Here is an 18,687-nt window from a genome sequence, read left to right as displayed (position 1 = left end):
CCGCTCAGCTCTTACTTCTAGGGAGATCTCCCAGGGCCTCTCTGGGGACTTTCAAACCAAACTCTCGCGGTCCATTCAACCTTACTCTGCTCTGTAAAGGCTCGATTGCGTGTGAGTTCTTCACAGGCTTTCAACGTCCCCGATCGTAACGGCTAGAGGGAACGGAACGTCAACATTAAATGCTCGGAAATTTACAATATCTCAAGCCACAAGGAGAGAATGCTTCGCTCATGGTAGAACAAAGCTCATCTTCTCTTCTGTAGGCCCATTGGACCCTCCGAAAGACATAATGGTCCAACTGATGCATCGAAAGCGGGCCGGCTGAGCTTTCATGAACAAGGTCGGGAAGACCCGATTTCTGGCAAGACGACGCCGTTCACGAGACTCCAAGGTCTTCCAGCTTGTTGAGTGGAAGCGAGCGTCTCAAGGAGAACTTCCCAAAACACTCGAGTTCGGCCGAAGGTCATCTTTGTTGCTGGTAGAGCCTCCGCCGTGTCTGATGGTGTGTTTGCATCGGTAGCAAAATCGAGCCTCCCTCGGATTCTCATCTAGTCTGACGAGAAGACGCCAGCTTCCAACGCGTTCCAGTGCTTTTTCCAAGAATGAGGCGAAGGGAAGACTGTCTCTCTTACCTCGGTTTCCGAGACGAGGACATATACCGCGTCTTTCGAACAGAATGATCACGGGATTCCTCCATGAGTCGATGTCCCATTCGATTCAATCACCGGAGTCCCGATAATTCGACCTCTGATTTAGCCTGCCTCATACTGCGATATGCGACGTGACAAAGGAAACAGGAATGGTCTCGGTCCCAGAGATCCGTATACCGAGGCATCCGATCTCCCCAAATGGAGGTCCCAAGTTACTGTGGAGAAATCGGAGCCTCCGATCGTAGGCTTAACCGGGAGAGAAACGCCTCTGATGTCATTTCGAATGAGTGGGATGGTTTTTCGAAGGAGAGAATTCAGGGCGTCGCTCATCACCGATGCTCGACTCACAGAATCGAACAAATGCAAGCTTGAAATCCAGACTTAGAAAGCAGCGGAGACGGTAATGAGCGGGTACGGTTTCCTTCGGTTTCGGATGTACTTGGAAAATTCGGGTTTTGTTGGCTGGCGTCGGCGCCTTTGGCTCGCGAGGGAAGGACACGAGAGAAGAAATAGAAGTCGTTGTCAAGAAGGAATGGGTTCCGATCATGTCTTGAGAATGGTGTTTACTTTCCAAGGAAACGACCAAACACGACTAGAAGAGACATTCCCTATCGGAGAAAAAGTAGCCCGAGACGCGGAATCTCCAGCGGTCCCACGAATCTTCCCAAATCTAGAAAGACGTTTTCTATCATCTCGCGGTGGTCTCTACGGGGGATGCAGTGGCGGATCCAGGGGGGGGGCCAAGGGGGCCATGGCCCCCCCCGAGAGCCTAAGGTATACATACTATATCGGTTGAGAATGGTCTCAATTGACGACCAATTCCGGCAGTCTGCCCCGGAAAGCTTCATATATCCTTTGAATCGATAACTTTCGCGTCCGAGAAGAGCCCCGCAGACTCACACCTATGTGCAACGACGACATCTAAAATTGTGTTTACGTTCAAGACACGCACCTCGCGTTATCTGCGGTCCAAAGCGAAATCAGTGTTCGAATTCATCGTGATGAAAGATGAAGAGACAAGAAAGCTCACAAATTTCTTCTCCACGGAACCGGGAACTGTGGCCGAGGGAGACCTACAGACGTCCTCGACTCAACAAGACGGAGCGGAATCTCCGCCTATAATTGAAACCTTGGACGAGTGCGATTCGAATGCGTCTCCGGCCGTGAAGAAGCCGCGGTTGGCATTCGATCCCATGGATATTGGCCGCTTCGTTCGGAAGAGTTCCTCTCTACATGCTCCTTTGACGGAGGAGGAGCGGTTCAAAGCGCTGACAGATTGCTGGAAACCCGATGAGCACTATCAGTTCCCGAAAGTTCTGGAGTCGACTCGCACTCGTGCTTTCCAGCATCATTATCTCGTGAAATGGCCGTGGTTAGCCTATAGCGAAATGCATGGCGGAGGGGCTTTCTGCAAATACTGCGTCCTGTTTGCGAGAGAAACGTCGGATCAGAGAGGGCCCAACTTCCTCGGTGTTCTGGTCGCGAAACCTCTCAACAAGTATAAGAAGGCCTTGGATATTCTGAAGAACCATGAGCGTTGCCAATATCATTGCGAGGCTAAAGGAAAAGCTGAGAAATTCCTCGATTGGTACAACGATAAGGTCGGCCACGACCTCAGGAACCGATTGTTAGCCGCACGAGAAGAGCAGGTGAAGAAGAATCGACAAGGATTGGTACCTATAATCAGAACGATTCTTCTCTGCGGGAAGCAAAATATACCACTTCGAGGTCACAGAGATGATGGGTCTCTTAGCGCCGTCGACGGAAATAATAATGACGGCAACTTCAGAGCTCTGTTGCGGTATCGACTCGATGCCGGGGATCGGCTTCTGGAAGAACACCTCAACAGCGCCAAGAAGAACGCGACATACGTTAGTCATACGTTCCAAAACGAGATCATCTCAACGATTGGGAAGATCATACGACGGAGAATTGTCGCCGAGGTCAAGGTCGCCAAGTTCTTCGCCGTGCTAGCTGACGAATCGAGGGACGTGGGGAAGACCGATCAACTGACCGTGTGTCTTCGTTATGTTGGCGGCGAAGATAATCAGCACGTTGTCAAAGAAGTCTTCCTCAAATTTTCTGATGTGGAAGAGAAGACAGGGTCTGGGTTGGCCCGCAGCATACTCGGTGTTCTTCAAGAAGAAGGACTAGACATCCGGAACCTCAGAGGTCAGGGTTATGATGGCTGTAGTGCGATGAGAGGGTCAAACAAGGGTGCGCAAGCCGAGATAAAAGCCGTCGTTCCTCAAGCGCTCTACTTCCATTGTGCGTCTCATTGTTTGAATTTGGCTTTGGTGCACTCCAGCGAGCTCGCCGCGATCCGATTGGTAGCTGGCTCAGTGGCGAATGTATGTGCATTCTTTTCGAACTCTTCAAAACGAACGAGAATTCTACAAGATCAGATCGAACGCTCGAACTCATCGAATTCCAGAAAAAAGAGACTCAAAACATTGTGTATGACGCGTTGGGTGGAGAGCCACCAGGCTTTCATAGCTTTCAAGGAGCTTCTTATACCGATCGTGCAGTCGTTGCTGGAGCTGGAGCAAGAAGTTGGTGAAACCGGAGCTCGCTCCTACGAACTTCTGAGCGCGATTTGTAAATGCCAGTTCGTGACGTCTTTATTCATCATCGAGAGTTTCTCATCTCTTTTTTTGCCCTTGTCCGTGAAACTTCAAGCGAAGGAGCTTGATATTTTCGCGGCACTTGACTTAGTGGACAACGTACTCCTTGTCTTGAGGCGGAGGCGAGAAGCTGCGATCGATGGATTCCAACAAATTTTGGCAGAGGTTACAGAGGTTTGCGACTCCCTCGAAATTGATATCAGAATGCCACGCATATGTGAAAGACAGCTCAACAGGGAGAATCATCCCGCAGATTCAAGTGAAGAGTATTTTCGAGTGACGAGTTACATTCCGTACCTCGACAGCTTGATCGATGGGTTTATCTCACTGTTCGCGGATGCGAGACAGGGCGCCCTGAAGGTCCAGTGTTTGATACCCAAATTTGCAGTGAGAAGCTCTGTCACGGATCTGCATCCAGCGATCGAGTTTTACGAGTCCGATCTAAGCTGTAGTGTTAACGTCGCAAAAGCCGAATTCGAAAGGTGGCGCGCGAAGTGGATGGAAGTCCCGCAAAACGGAGTGCCTGCAAGCGCCATAGATGCACTGAATCACTGCCCCGCAGCTGATTTTCCCAAAATCAATATCCTCTTGAGAATACTCGCTACATACCCAGTAACCACCGCTTCCGCAGAACGTACTTTCAGCAGTCTTAGATTGCTGAAGACGTATTTGAGATCTGTGATGGGCGAGGCTCGCCTGAATGGATTAGCCTCGATGAGCATCCTACGGGGCATCGACGTCGATCCCGAGGAGGTCATCGACTCCTTAGCTTCGAATGCGAGGAAGCTAGATTTTGTCTTGTAGCTGAATCGAGCGAAGCTTTGTGCTCGCTTTTTATCACCTGATCGTTGTGCCATATAAGTTAAACTTCATTTCACGTGATTGTAATGCGTGAATCCAGCTTGACTGGATGAATCTAGTTCTAGGGCTGAGTGAAACTTGAACAGTCGAGCCATATGACCGAATAAATGTGCTGCTCGGGAAGCAGTTCATAATATAAACTCCTAAAGTTATATTAAGCTATTAAAGTTTAAATAATATGCTCCCAACTCATCCATCCACGACCAGACGGGGCTTTGGCCCCCCCCGAGAGAAAATCCTGGATCCGCCCCTGGGGGGATGATCCCGGTCTTCCGACCGTCTCTCGACGATCTTTTCGCCACAAATTAAGGATCTCCAAGGAAAAACGCAGATGGTGTCGCGCTAGCAATCACATGACGACGTGCATCAGAGCAGAATACGACTCACTTGAAGCCGCGGGAAGCCGTGTGGTCAACGCGGTTCACAGCTCCCGCACGGATGAGCGTTTTGTGAATTGACGCTGCCCGAGCGAACCAGGGGCTCTCAATGTTAACCCCGCTCAGCTCGGAGAAGCCTACGCATCCCATAAGGTCAATCAAAACTGAGCTTCGAATTTCATTTCGACCTCGAATCCGAGAAGGAGAGGAAGGAGAGTCCAAACGAGGAAGCACAGAAGGGTGTCGAGTTTGATCCGTCGTGTCGGAACGAAGCTTAGGTTACGAATCAATCTGAAGAGGGTCACGAGAAATTTCCCGACGCAGCAGCTCGAATATATCCCCGCGACCGCCAGCGTGAAACTATCTTGTGTCGATGAATGCACAGGAGATTGACAAGCAAAGAGACGGTCGAACCCACGGATTGACGATAAAAATTTCTTCTCTATCGTTGTTCAGCGAGATTCCCGGACCATGGCCGTCGTTCCCCTTGGTCGGGACCAACTGGCAGTATTGGGGTCAGAAACAGGATCTCTTCCAACTACACAAAGCTTTCGAACACAAGCTCTTGAAGTACGGCCCAATCTGTAAAGAAGAATACCAGTATCGGAGACCTGTCGTGCATCTCTTCCACGCGGAATCTTTTCCAGCTTTGTTCAGGTGAATAACTTTCCCAGACGTTTCAACGGTGCCCGACCCGATCCGGGTGTGATTCGACCGATCCCTTCGATTCGTCCGAGAGACTGCGCGCGGTCAATACGAATTTTCTGCTCCAGATCTCAAGGATCTTGTCCGATCCGTCCTCCGAACGAATTCGTTTGCAAATACCGGCGAGAGCACCCCGAAAAATACTCAGGAGTGGGATTGAGTAATGCTCTCGGTGAGGAATGGCGTTCCATGAGGCTCGCTCTCGCGCCGGTTCTTCGGCAAATGAGCGCGATACACACAAAGGTCAGTTTTCCTGCCCAAGTTTTAGGCCTGCAATGATTCCCCTACTGAACTTCATGCCATTGGATCAATCCTTGATCCATGAGCCAGAGGTGTTTCCCTCGGTGCTTCCGAAAAAATGTTCAGGGCTTCCGTTTACCGGTCCATGATTAAATTGCAGGACATGCTGGACATACAGACGGAAATTTGCGATGACTGGGTTCGCCATCTCCAAGAAAGCGCACAGGACGGCGTCGTCGCTGATATCCAAGAATTGCTCTATATGCTGGCTCTTGAGTGTAAGTTTTTACCCGACGTAGGACTTGAAGCCCTGTGTAGTCCTTGAAGCTTAATCGAGGCTACTCCAGATGCGTGATTCAGAGCTTCGTAGGCCCTGCTTCCGTACCCTCACGAGACGCGCCACTGAATCACAAATTACTACATCGCACGAGATCCTCCGCATATGCCGTGATTATGAAACGTCCGAAGATCTGCGCCCCCCGGGAAGCGCACAGTGGGAGCAAAATCGAGAGAACGAGTTCTCATCGTGGGGATGAAAATCGCTCAACATCAGACGCAGAAATCTACTGCCCGCCGACTTTCTCTTGGAATCCGTTCCAAGGCCGTGTCAGAAAAACCCGCTTGAGAAGAAAAGGAGCCCCTTTGTTGCTTCCGAGCATCTCAAAAGCTGCGGATATCCTTCCCTCAGAGGGCTACTCCTCGGCTTCCAGGAAGTTCAATCAAGGTCAGCCTTAATTGGAATATTCCTGCAGATACCTTCCCCCGACGAATATCATGCAATGGCGGAAACTGCGCGTGTGCTTTAAGCTGTCTTTCGCCGCAAGCCGGCTGTGGAATTAAGCTCGGAAACGAACTGCTGTATCCATGAAGAACGACAGGCAGGGCTACCAAGTAGATTTTCCAGACCACTCGGCGGGGAAAACGGGGGGCACTGACGATACAGAACCATACCGCGGCGTTTCATCTTCACAGACCAAGCCGAATGGCTTCGCAGAGCGAGAGCACCGTGTTTCTGCAGGGAGGCTTCTGACCCAAGAGTCTGAAAGACTCGGAACGTGTCAATCCTGACCTCAATCTCGTATAATGAGGACGAAAAGGGCCCTGAGAGCCCGAGTTCTTAGTCCTTCTTCTAAACAAGCTCTCCATTACCTCCACAGCGATATTCGCGCTTTGCCTGGAGAAGCGATTAGGATGCTTCGAAGGTAATCCGCGAGCCAGAGAAATGGTCCAGGCAACCAAGGACCTCTTCGAGTGTTATCAAAAGTTATACTATGGAAGTCCCTTATGGAAAAAAGTCCCAACAAAACCATACCTCGATTTTTGCAAGGCGGAAGAAACGGTCTATAGGTAAGATGACGCGATTGATTAGTTTCGATCCATTTCCGATTGGTCGAAACCATTGTGATGCTCTTGCCGACTCCCCGTTTCCTGGTTAAGTAACCCGGGAGGTGATCGGATAACTGTCTCCTTCAGAAAGCTCCCTGAGTCGATTGAATCATGCTGGAAATCTCCAAGAGATTTCTCTCCACCACCCACGAGATTGGCGGATACCATAATTTTGCTGTACTTTGAGCCTTATCGCAATCCCGATTCCGATACCTCCCTAATCCCCACCCTCCGGAGGACAGAGTCGCCCTCAGGTGCTACTGGAGTTACGGAGGGTCGACAGCGCAGTGGAGACGTGACACTTATACTCTCCCGGGGATCAATTCATTCATATATGTCATTGTTTTTCCCTTGCAGGATCACCGAGGATTTTCTGAGAGAGGCTTCGGCAACTGAATCACAGAGCCGTGTTCTAAGAGCCCTGACAACTTTGCCGAATTTTGATTGGAAGGATGTCCAGTTGACGGCAATGGATTTCATTGTCGGGGGTGTTTTCACGATAACCCAGTCGATGGCTTTCCTCATCCACCAAATCGCAATAAATAAGAGGGTCCAAGACAAGTTGGTGCGGACGCTCCGGAACGCGCCGATTCCTGCAACGGATCCCTACCTGAAGGTCAGCATCCAAATCCTTGGTATCCCACGGTAGAACCGTATCTGTTCGCTTTCGTGAGACCGGGGAGGAACTCCGTCGAGCCGATAGCTCCGGACTTCTCCTTGCTTGATCACTCTCGATTTCTTGTCAAAAACGTTCGCAATGGAAATGATTGAAGGCTCTTTGAACCGATAGGCGTGTATGAAGGAGACCTTCCGTATCTCGCCAACGGTGCCTGGAGTGATGAGAGTACTACCAGAAGACACCGTGCTCTGTGATTACCATGTGCCCGCGGGGACAGCTGTGTTCGCCAATTCTTTGATAGCGTGTAGAAACGAGGTGAGTCTCATGGGCATCGTGCCCCTTCTACGAGGCGGACTAGTTGAGGAGCTTGAATCCGATTGAAACACAATTCCTACGGAATTCAAGGAACATGGTGATCTGACCGACTCGAGCTGTTTGCAAAAAAAGTCGAGAACAAGACCAATAAACGTGATCTCTTCTAGGAAACGTTCCATCGAGCGTCAGAGTTCATACCGGAGCGTTGGCTCGACGGAAGACCGCAGTTCCCCTTCGCACTCCTGCCGTTCGGCTTCGGAGCTAGGATGTGCCCAGGCCGCCACTTCGCTGAGCTGGAGATGTGTTCTGCTGTCGCATCACTCCTCAAGAAATTCGAAATATCCAGTCCCATGGAACAAATCCCGGTGAAATGTATTTTCGTCATAGCCCCTGAAGGAGAAGTACCAATCGAAATCCAACCCCGCGGCAACGATGGTCCTGATTGAAGCGGATCGTTACTCGAGAGTCTCCCCACTGTTGCTCCGCCAAGGTCTCTCAATCGTATTTCCGTCTCCGGATAGCGTTCTGAGAATAGCCGGACTTGAGCTTGGGCTGACGCGCAACTAGTCGGAGGAGCTCCCGAGATACGTCCAGCTTGCTATGAATCCAGTCCATGCATTTCTCGGATGTATTTGGAAGCCCAACGATCAAACGTACAACATTTTGTTGAAGCGCATTTCTCACTGACGAGTTGATTCTGATCGACCAGAACAAGGGTCACTTTCAAGACTTGCTCAATTTTTCCTCGGTGGAGACCTTATACAATAAATATTCCTCTCCCAGGGCATGGAAGCTCGTAGCGTCGTGAAGAACTCTGAGGTGTGGTAAGTCGTGAGCGAAGCATCTCACACTGGATATTTGCAAATAACCCCACTCTCCATCCGTCGACCGCTGCCTCTGAGTCCCGTCGTCGCTGTAAGAAGAAGAATGTGTTCTTGAACTTAAAAACAACTAGAAAATGGAGACAAATAGACGTATGGGGTGGGAAGCTCTCGAACGCAGCCGTCCCTTGCGCCATCCCAGCCTAGCGGAGATCGCTACCGAGCTTGCTTATGAGCGCTCGAACTCAAGTCAAAGCCAGAAATCGAGCCCGGAACTAGCGGTAGGTGCATTTGTTCGCTCTCTGTATCGCCGTGGAAGGATAAATCCGTGCCAATGGTCAAATGGGAGCTCGGGAATGAATGAACCCTCGCGTTGGCAATGGCACGGCCCGTTTCCCCCACCATCCGACAAGAACATATGGAGAAGTCCGCGTATCGGTTTATGACGGAAGATTATCGCAGCGAGTTGTCTGGAGACGCATCTCCACACTTGGTAGCGGAAGAGAACCTCAAGCATGTTCCACGGCTCCCGCCAGTTCTCTAACTGCTCCGACACTCAGTCTTCGAAAAAAGATCTTCCACATTCAAGAGGGAGAGTCATCTCTTGAGCCACGCACCATCCCACGCAAGACGGAGACGTCATGCTTGTAGAAAATCCAAGTGATTCTCTGCTCCAAGCGAAGTCCCAGTGATTTTTCAGCCAGAACATACTGGAAGGAAGCTTCCCGCTTTGACGAATTATTGGGGACGACTGCCGAGTGCTCGCACGTTCCTCATGAGGGGCTGCACAGGGGAGAGAAACCGTACGAATGTTCCATGGGGAAGTAGTGACCCCGGCAGGAGTATACCTCCGAAGTCTGTAAGCGGTCGTCAGATAGAATAGGACTTTCCAAGCCGATGAATTTCGCAAGAAACGGATCCTGACGCCAGGAAGTGCAAACGAATCGGTGATCCGGAGTATATCAGTAGCGCAGATCGAAAGCTCATCCTCATCAACTCATCAGCCATCAGTCACAACATTTCGAGGGGGAAGATCCTGTCGGAGAAAAGCGTCCATCGCTCACCTTTCGGCCCAATCTCTTATCTCTTGTGCACATAGTCCTCTCGGTCAGCGGCTGCTGACGCCGACTGTGACGTCACTGTCGAACGATCTCGAACTACGGAAACAATCCATCGGAATTTGATTCCGCATAGGACTGTCAGAAACGGATCCGCCGTACTCGTCGATATGATTTGGATGCCAAAGGACTCGTAACCGATGTCGAATGCGAATTCATTCAAATGACTTCCGGTATCTTGCCAGAAAAAAAAACTTGAGTTCCACTCAGGATGTGATTCCGAAGCGACTAAGGCGATCCGACCTCGCATGCGTGAGTGAATAATTAAATGGATGCGAGAATTGAGCCCTGTCAGCGACTTTCGTGATACGATCTTATTGAAATGTGCTTGTTCAGACAGAGACTGATCGTGGAAAATTCGGCGCTTCTTGGTTGTATTAAGCAATCAGCAGATCGAAGCGGGAGCTTCGCAAGAGGAAAACTGATTTTGCACATCGTCGTAGCCTCATTGTGTCAAGAACACGAACCGCGATCGAATGATCGACGTACATCAGAATACATCCGATGGTTCAGATGAATTCTGAAAACTCTAATCATCAAAGTTGAGAACCTCGAAGAAGGCCTTTCTAGACGAGGAAATTTTCCCCGATAAGGCTGTCGGTCTTCATTCCAGGGCATGGCTGGCGTGACTTGCCACTGATTCGATTTCGGAGGAAACTTTTGAGACTGCTCTTCACGAGAATTGAACGAGAAATGACCTGCTGGTCGCCCTCGTGTTCCATTACAGGGAATCCGACTCTGGTCAGCCATGGAAGCATGATCAGATTAGAGAAGCCTCCTCGCGCTGAAGTAACAAGTCCATTTATTCGATGAATACGTAGAAGTGGAACATTCTCACGGGTTTTCGTTGGAACGGTTGCTTCTTCGTTTTTCCACCACTCTCCGGAGCCCGGCTCCTGCATGGATAACAGAGCCCTTTCAACGTGTAGATGCAAGCGTCATTCTCATCCATGGAGGGAAGGGTCATCATCCTGTGTTTTTATATTTTGTGTGTCCTGCCAGCCGGTTCTGGCAGAAGCGTTCTGGTGAGAATCTCAGTCATCTGCAGCTAACGAGTGGGATCGGTTCTGTGTTGGGGAATGAAAGCCATCGTCTGGTCAGATCATGTGGAAATCTTTACCATCCGAAATTTGGATGGAAGCACGGCGGGAGTCGGACGACGCTTGGAAGTCGCGGACAGATAGTTCCACAGGTGTAGGAGGCAGGTTTCCAGGGAACGAACGCCCCCATCGGACGGTATCTGCGAAGAACGGGTCTTCACGAGGAAGAGAAAGCTCTTGCAAAAGTCAATGAACTCGTTCCGATGAATGAAACAACGGATCCGGTTCGACAATGACGGCAAAACAGGCTCAGGAGAATTTTTTTCTTTATTATCCGTCTCGAATCGCTGTCAGCGACAGGATGAGGCCAGAGCTGCCATGGAATCGCGAGCTCCGGCTCCCGAGTTCTGTGGAAGGCGAGAAATCTAAGGACTTATGTCATCAGGATATGACGTGCCGAGGATTCATGCCACAGATTTTCGACAGTCCGATATTTTTTCTGCTGCATCCAAAGGCTTAGCCCCGGGACGAGCAGAAGCCTGGGGTTGGGTCTAGATACGAATAGCTCGAGCGTTGACCCCAAGCAAATATGAGTCGAAGGAAGCATGAGCGACCTTCTGACGAGACGTGCTTGTTAAAGGTTCCAGGTCTCACGGGATATTATTTTTCGATTGCATAATTCCCCTGCTCATGCGATCAGTTGGTGCTCCGTCATTCTCAAAGATCCTTCTGCTGAAGAAGGTATACATATCCGAATGCTTCTTTCAACAAAGCCTTGTGCCTCGTGTTTGATAGTTTATTGACCCACAGCAAACCTAAAGCGCGGGTCTAGCTCCTCGATCCGCTTCTTCGCCTCCAGATCATACTCGCTCGGGAAGCCAATCATCCGCATGCTTACGCGTATCAGAACTCCACTAGCTCCTTCCTCTCGTTGACACCTGATGTTCGCATCCCTCCTCATTGGGCTCTCCGGGATCATCCGCCTGCGACCCTCCGTCATCGACAATACTCCTCGCGGAACTCAGGTGCATTGTAGTAGATTTCAGTTTTTTCACTGCTCGCTACAACTCGCTATCATTGGGGGTTCCACAAGGAGTTTATGAGGGGAGCCCCGGACTATCTGAAATGTCTTGATGGCCCCGCGATTCTTCTGACGTTTCGCAGATGAATTCCCTCGAGACCACATTCATCTTCCATGAGCGCTCCGATCATTCGACAAGTTTCTTCGAATCGACGCGAGAGAACGTAATACTGAACTTTCGTCAAGACTCCTGAGCAGGTGTCCTCATGTTTTCCAGCGAGGTCTGTCTGCCTTCGACTCGTCCAGATCAGCGTCCGAAAGTGCGATGCTTCAGTTGACGGCATCGACGGATGGCCTCAAGTCGAGCCTTGTCGGTGGCATGGTCAAGCCGTAGGCGCGTCCAAGTTTCCGTGCACGAGTTGGAGAGGTTGACTTCTGCTTAGGCGCGGTTGGAGCGAATGATGGATTAAGTATACGCTCTCGTTTAGCGACATAATGTGCAGCCTCTGACCTCGGAATATCCTGGATTCGGCCGAAGAGGCCTCAGGTGAGTTCGTGTACAATACTTCTTCGATGATGACTGAATCTCCTGGGCTGACCGATGCAGTCCGGACAATCTTAATTTCTCGGAGCTCCACCAAGAGGGAGCCCTGGGGGAAAAAACTGTTCGGGAACATCTTCCGCGTCAGGGAAAGCTTCCGATCACCCCTAGCTCACTCGATCTCGACGCTTGCGCTTGGAATGTGCAACTTGAGTATCATTGTTCCGGAGAGATAGACCACACGGATGCAACGGTGCAATGCCCGGATTTTGTCACGCGGAACACGATGTTATACAAAACATCTCGCACGGGAGTGATCGAACGAGCAAGACAAACTTCGGTGGGAAAGCTAGCAAGCAAACACCGTCTATTTATCCGGATCGGAGCATTTATTTGTTTGAAGCTGCTTTCGTTTGCATCGCTCGACGCGACCAGCGACGAGTGTTCCTTTCCCCTCTCCCCGAGGCGCCGTCTATAAAGCCACACCAGAACACGATCGTCGAATCCAATGTTTCGAGATGCGCTGCTCATTGGCGCCTACGAGTCGCCGGTTCGTCGTCTTGGTGGTACTTGTGTTGGGAACTTGTGCTTCAGGAAACCGCATCCGTGAGCAGAAAGCCTCGACAAATGTGAGTGAATCCCCTCGACGACCGTCTCGGCTGTTAGACTCTAATCATCTGCCAGTCGAGGGGTCGGAAATGGATAAGTTGTACTGTTCAGAGTAACGGAACAGTGAGGCTGTCGGAGTTGAACACTTCGTTTATGAGTTGTCTCAATCTTTCTCGGTACACATCGATAGGTACATATGAACATCGGCGCCAGGATCCTAAATTCCGATCGGACTCGTTGATTGATCGGATCTCTCCTGTGGTGTGTTCAAAAAGAGGATCTCTTCCTTGTGGAGTCCTGCTGTGACAGAAAAACTCCAGAAGCTGTCAGCTTCCCTATTTGATGAGCCACAGAGTCGGTTCGCGGGGTCTAACCCGATCATCCTTCCTCGAGGGAGCACGAGATGAATCTCATTCTTCTGTGTCTACGCACGTTGAGAGAAGCCGGAATACTCCGCAGATGACTCCCGATTCGGGATATCGTGTAAATCTCTTCTTCTCGACGTTCTTGGAGTCGGGATTCTTGCATTGGGTCGGATTCCTCTCGAGAGCGTCTGGAGCTGGACCAGCTTCACTGGATCATGTGAGGAAGCGAAATTAGTACTCGATTGTTTAGGAGGCCATAATCTAGAGATCGCTCGTGGCCAGTCCTGTTTCTATGGCTTTCTGGCTCCGTAAAAGCGCGGTACGCGGTTGGGCATGACGTGCAATCAACAAAGGGCCGCGCGATGCAACCGGCGGAAAGTCACGCGAACAGCTGAATGAACGGCCAAGTGAATCTTGTCATTGATGTCCGACAGTGAGAGTAGCTGGCTGGCGGGTAGTCTCTCTTACGCAAGAGGTTTCACCGTTCGCCAACTCCCGGACATTTTCATCAGCGACGGTGCCGACCTCGAGCGATTCCTCAATCGACTGGAAGCTCTCAATTGACGCTGACGACGATCTGTAGTTTTCATCGATTATAATCAAATGCATTGCACTTGACACACGATGCATAATAATCGGACAAGAATCGAACGACAATGAACGACAGGAGTCCAGTTCGAGAATGTCACCAGAATGCCGGATTTCGGTTTCGTAGGGGAGCACCGGAACGGAGCACCGGCCTCGGAGCTTCGCGTCCGCTGAGCGGAAGAATCCATCCTCTGCCTTGGGGAGATGAAAGGAGCGCGAACATATATGTCAGATTTGTCGATTGAAGACCGCCGAATCCTCTGACAACGAGACTCGACGGAGCTTCTCAATGAGTCCGTAGGAGGTGAGATTGGATTTCCGCGCAGAGACCGATAATATAATTGCTCGCACTAGATATCACGTTCCTCGCGGACTGGGCAGGGGAATGACTCTGGGGGATAGGCTTAGAGATCAACTCCTGAGGAGGAACGCGGTGGAGGTTTCGCACGATCCAGCGCGATTCGAGTCGAATTGAGTGGGTCTCTCCGCGAAAGAAATTCAAACTTCTGAATTTATTCCTCTTAGTTCGTCCGATGCTCTCATGAATAGTCGAGAAGGATGGGATAGATGGAAGGGAATTATGATTCGGACCTGCGATCACCTGACTAATCGATTCACACCGACGGACATGCTGCATAAGTTCGGTCGCTCCGAGACCGCGCTCAGTTACGGTCGTGGAAGACAAACGACTAGGTGCTAATCTCTGATCTCGAACTATAGTTTCGTGACCATTCGAACATGTCCATTCTTGTCGGACGATGGTGAATAAGCATAACGATCTCTATAAACGACGCGTACATGGATCCCGGCCTGAACGCGACACACGACCTATTTCGCCGCGTAGCCTTCTGAGAGATTGAATTACTTATTCCGTGGATCCCTCGTGCGCAATGAGCGTCTTCCAGTACATGATGATGAAATGGAGAGATCCTCGACTCATCCGAAACGGAATAATAAAATAAGTCATGAATGATAAAATAATTCAAAATGAATATTCTTTCCCCAGCCTGACTGTGAAAATGGACAAAACAACGATACCCGGAACTCCGACGAAGAATCGGCCCGTCAATGGTTAGAGGCTTATGAGCGCGATCAGCTGCCTCTGTGTTTGGCAAACACCGAGGCTGCCTGGAACCAAGCGAGTAACATCACCGACTACAACGCCAAGAAAGCGGTAAATAATCCGAGCGTCTCACAGGCAATCGGAGATGTCAGCCTCCGCTTCTCTCGTCAAGGGAGCTCGTTCACAATGAGGCCCCATCGATTTTCCTGTAATTTCCTCGCATCATTGAAAGGTTTCGTTCGTCGTTCCAGGCTGAGTGGGCGGAGAAGCAGGTCGAGTTCGGAGGCAAGAAAGGTCGTGAAGCTTTGAAGTTCAAATGGAAGGATTTCCGCGACGCGAATCTCCGCCGAGTGTTCAAACAGCTCACCAATCTTGGTGTCGCTGCTCTCCCCAAGGAGAAAGCGGCGGAACTGATTCAGCTCCGCCAAGAGATGGAAGCCAATCACGCGAAAGCAAAAGTCTGTCCGTACGACGCCTCGGGCAAAGCCGATATCAAGCCTGAAGATTGCACTCTGAGTCTCGAGCCTGAGATCAAGAATATCCTCGAGAACTCGAACAATTACGATGAGCTCCTCCACGTCTGGTCGCAATTTCGAGAGAAGGCCGGAAAACCTGTCAAAGAAAAATGGATCCGATCGGTCGACATGCTCAATGAGGCATCTCGTGCGAACGGGTTGAAAGTGAGAATCTTTCTGCTGAATAAATCTAGCGATTCCCGCGGGGAATATGAATACTCGCATCGGTCAATCCGGTGACAGTCGATACGCTTGCCCGGTAGGGTGCAATGATATGCGACGGAAGCACGCCATGAATCGAGAAGAACTGAGACTGATTCTAAGTCAGCGATTTTTCCGCTTCTCCGCGTGTACAGGACTTCACTGAGGACTTGTTGGACATATACACCGAGGAATCCCCTGATTTCGAGAAAGACCTCGAGGAACTGTGGCGGACTCTCACTCCTCTCTATCAACAACTCCATGCATACGTCAGATCAAAACTCATCGAAAAGTACCCCGGCAAAATTAGACCGGACGGCCCCATTCCCGCGCATCTTCTGGGTGAGTCCCATGATAAGTGGCAGAAACTCGCCATCCACACGCCAGACGAAGTAATGCTCCGGTTTCTCGGAGACTCTTGCGATTTAGGGGCCGTATCTCCTACTCGATCGATCGCAATAGGCCAAAAGAGGAGCGGCAGCGAATCGCCCTCCCTCGGATTCGTCGCTAAGCTCCTGCGTCGAGTCGAGAAGACGTCGATCGATGTTTTTAGCGTAATACATGCTCAAAAAAGTGGTGTAGGACCGGGGACGGAGGATTCTGAGGAAACTCTCGTCCAGGGAATAGAAGCCACAAATATCGATCGGTATCTTCTGTACAGGAGGTAGCGACACGCTCCGAGCATTCCTATCGGGATTTTCGTTAATAGTTCCTGCTCACAGTGCTCTGAAAAAAGAACCCTATTGTTGACGGTTGCCCGTTCCACTGCTGTCAGTAAATTCGACCACCGCGTTCCAAGAATGTTTCAGCCCCTCCTCGCGGCCTTGCGCGGTTGGGGAGCAGGACAGCAACTTTTCCCAGCGATTTTGATTCGCAAGCGTTTACGACTCTTGCCGGGCGCCCTGCCGGAATCACGCAAAACGAAATCACCACTCTCCGATTTCAGGCCATATCCACGCACAGCATATCGCGATCAAAAACATTGAGCCATACAAGGGTCGACCAACATTGGACGTGACCGAGAAAATGGTCAAAAGAAACATGACGGCGAGGGACATCTTCAAGCTCTCCGAAGAGTTCTTCACCTCACTGGGACTGAAACCGATGCCTCAGGAGTTTTGGAATCGATCCATACTCGAGAAGCCTAACGATGGTCGCGAGCTCGTTTGTCATGCGAGCGCCTGGGACGGCTGCGGAACCGATCTCGTCAGAATCAAGCAATGCACCGCAATCAAAATGAGCGACATGATCGTCGCCCATCACGAAATGGGCCACGTTGAGTACTATTTACAGTACCGAGAGCAACCCTCGTACTTCCAAGCCGGAGCCAATCCCGGCTTCCATGAGGCTGTCGGTGATACACTCGCACTGTCGGTGTCAACGCCAAAACATCTCCGTGCCATCGGATTCCTCGAGGAAAGCGAGATGACCGAGGAAGATACGATCAATTATCTGCTGAAAATCGCCACCGACAAGATCGCGATTTTGCCGTCGGCGTACTTCTTCGACCTTTTCAGATGGAACGTCTATCGTGGAAAGTACGACAAAACCAAACTCAACGACGAATGGTGGAAATTACAGTGAGTATGAACGCGGTTGCTTCGAGCGATCGATATATACGTATACATAGATAACTTCCGAGGATTAAGAATTTGAAAGAATGAGGGAACTCCTGACATCGAGCGAATTTATTCACAGCCTCGAGTACGCGGGATACTGTCCGGGAGTCCGTCGCACCAACGAGGACTTCGACCCTGCTTCGAAGTACCACATCTCTTCAGGCACTCCCTACATCCGATATTTCGTCGCAAACATCCTGCAATTCCAGTTCTACGAAGCTCTCTGTGACGCTTCCGGCCATCGGGGTCCCCTCCACGAATGCGATTTTTACCGGTCGAAAAAAGCCGGAGCCCTCATGGGTGATATGCTCAAATTGGGCTCGTCTCGTCCTTGGCCTGAAGCGCTCAGAGCCATTACCGGGGGCAGAACCGGCAAAATGGACGCTCGTCCCATTATGAGGTATTTCCAACCGCTCCATGACTGGCTGGTCAAATACAACGCGAACAATTTCGTGGGTTGGAAGTCGAATGATGCCACGGTCTGTCCGACTCCGTGAGTCGCACGACTTGTCTGTACATAGGGGCTTGTGATAGTCGATGCAGTCTCCCTGAACATCAGTGAATGGCGATTCGTGATTAGCGACCTCAAGGACCCAGTTGGCGTCTTCGCAACCGACTGGGAACTAGAAATCTCAATTCGGCGGGAGAGAGCTCATAGGGAAAGAGGACGCTGACCGTGAAAGAAAACTTTTCGAAATAGATTAAAATTACGAAATATCCGTAGGTTTGCTCTGCGAACCTAAAAGGTGTGGGTCGATTGAAGTTCCATATCATTGAGGGATTCAATCTGACCTGGTGGGCGTTTTCACTAGAGACGGGAAACCGGAGTCTGCGGATGAGTGTTTTCGCAGCAAAATCGAATCAGATGAATGTCAACGAGTTCTAATAAAGGTGCCGTTCGGTAACATGGTTTGAGCCGACTGCGTCATGCGTTTACTCGAATCTCTCGTAGTTTCTTCCATCGCCTGCTCAATCTTCTGGCTGCCGGATCCTGTGCTACTCGCCAAATTGTCTTCCCTATCCGCTCTCCAGCTTGGCCTTGAGCTCCTGGGACCTCAAGGTCTGCATTCCATTGTCCTCTCCGACAAATGTACCCGATATTTTCCTCGAATCGACGGAACATCAAAACCAGCGCCTCTAGGAAAGCTCGGAATGCGTCCGCGGCTTCAGTAATCGGTCTCTCCCTCACTACATCAGCTATTGAGAAGCTCGACGCTCCGAAACCAAGGTGTCAGAATTTCAGATTTCCATGGGTCTTGGAGCCCCCGGAACTCATTCGGAGGCATTCTCACCTCACGTTCAAGAATTTTCATCATGATAAGAGCCTTTGGATAACGAAGAAAAAACTCAATTCATCGCTGTAATCCATGGATATATGGATCGTGTATTTACATCGACGGCACATCCGG

The 18,687-nt window shown here is 50.5% G+C and overlaps 3 protein-coding genes across 3 annotated transcripts; all 3 read left to right on the top strand.

Moving 5' to 3' along the window:
• Positions 1-1,651: 1,651 nt before the first annotated feature.
• Positions 1,652-4,078, top strand: LOC100903578 (52 kDa repressor of the inhibitor of the protein kinase-like). Its single transcript, XM_003748530.2, has one exon. The coding sequence runs from the start codon at positions 1,652-1,654 to the stop codon at positions 4,076-4,078; it is 2,427 nt and encodes an 808-aa protein (XP_003748578.1).
• Positions 4,079-4,885: 807 nt separating this feature from the next.
• LOC100903435 (ecdysone 20-monooxygenase) lies at positions 4,886-8,504 on the top strand. Its single transcript, XM_003748529.2, has 7 exons — positions 4,886-5,169; positions 5,286-5,460; positions 5,618-5,735; positions 6,615-6,804; positions 7,201-7,459; positions 7,634-7,777; positions 7,945-8,504. Exons 1-7 carry the CDS (start codon positions 4,886-4,888, stop codon positions 8,221-8,223), a joined length of 1,449 nt encoding a protein of 482 aa, XP_003748577.1. The 3' UTR covers positions 8,224-8,504.
• Positions 8,505-12,826: 4,322 nt separating this feature from the next.
• LOC100898438 (angiotensin-converting enzyme) lies at positions 12,827-18,191 on the top strand. The gene is made up of 6 exons (XM_003748499.2): positions 12,827-12,947; positions 14,887-15,054; positions 15,195-15,623; positions 15,815-16,001; positions 16,606-17,239; positions 17,358-18,191. The coding sequence occupies exons 1-6, from the start codon at positions 12,837-12,839 to the stop codon at positions 17,773-17,775; spliced, it is 1,947 nt and encodes a 648-aa protein (XP_003748547.1). The 5' UTR covers positions 12,827-12,836; the 3' UTR covers positions 17,776-18,191.
• Positions 18,192-18,687: the final 496 nt, after the last annotated feature.

This window comes from Galendromus occidentalis, unplaced genomic scaffold (assembly GCF_000255335.2).
Source record: "Galendromus occidentalis unplaced genomic scaffold, Mocc_1.1 scf7180000077533, whole genome shotgun sequence".
NCBI lineage: Eukaryota > Metazoa > Arthropoda > Arachnida > Mesostigmata > Phytoseiidae > Galendromus > Galendromus occidentalis.
Note: the sequence above shows the minus strand (reverse complement) of the source record. Positions and strands in the feature narration are given on the sequence as shown.

Coding starts and splice junctions, on each gene's coding strand:
- LOC100903578 (XM_003748530.2), top strand. CDS start 1,652: ATGAAAGATGAAGAGACAAGAAAGCTCACAAATTTCTTCTCCACGGAA.
- LOC100903435 (XM_003748529.2), top strand. CDS start 4,886: ATGAATGCACAGGAGATTGACAAGCAAAGAGACGGTCGAACCCACGGA. Junction 5,461..5,617: donor TGAGCGCGATACACACAAAG/GTCAGTTTTCCT, acceptor ATTAAATTGCAG/GACATGCTGGACATACAGAC. Junction 7,778..7,944: donor TGATAGCGTGTAGAAACGAG/GTGAGTCTCATG, acceptor GATCTCTTCTAG/GAAACGTTCCATCGAGCGTC.
- LOC100898438 (XM_003748499.2), top strand. CDS start 12,837: ATGCGCTGCTCATTGGCGCCTACGAGTCGCCGGTTCGTCGTCTTGGTG. Junction 12,948..14,886: donor AGCAGAAAGCCTCGACAAAT/GTGAGTGAATCC, acceptor TTCTTTCCCCAG/CCTGACTGTGAAAATGGACA. Junction 17,240..17,357: donor GACGAATGGTGGAAATTACA/GTGAGTATGAAC, acceptor ATTTATTCACAG/CCTCGAGTACGCGGGATACT.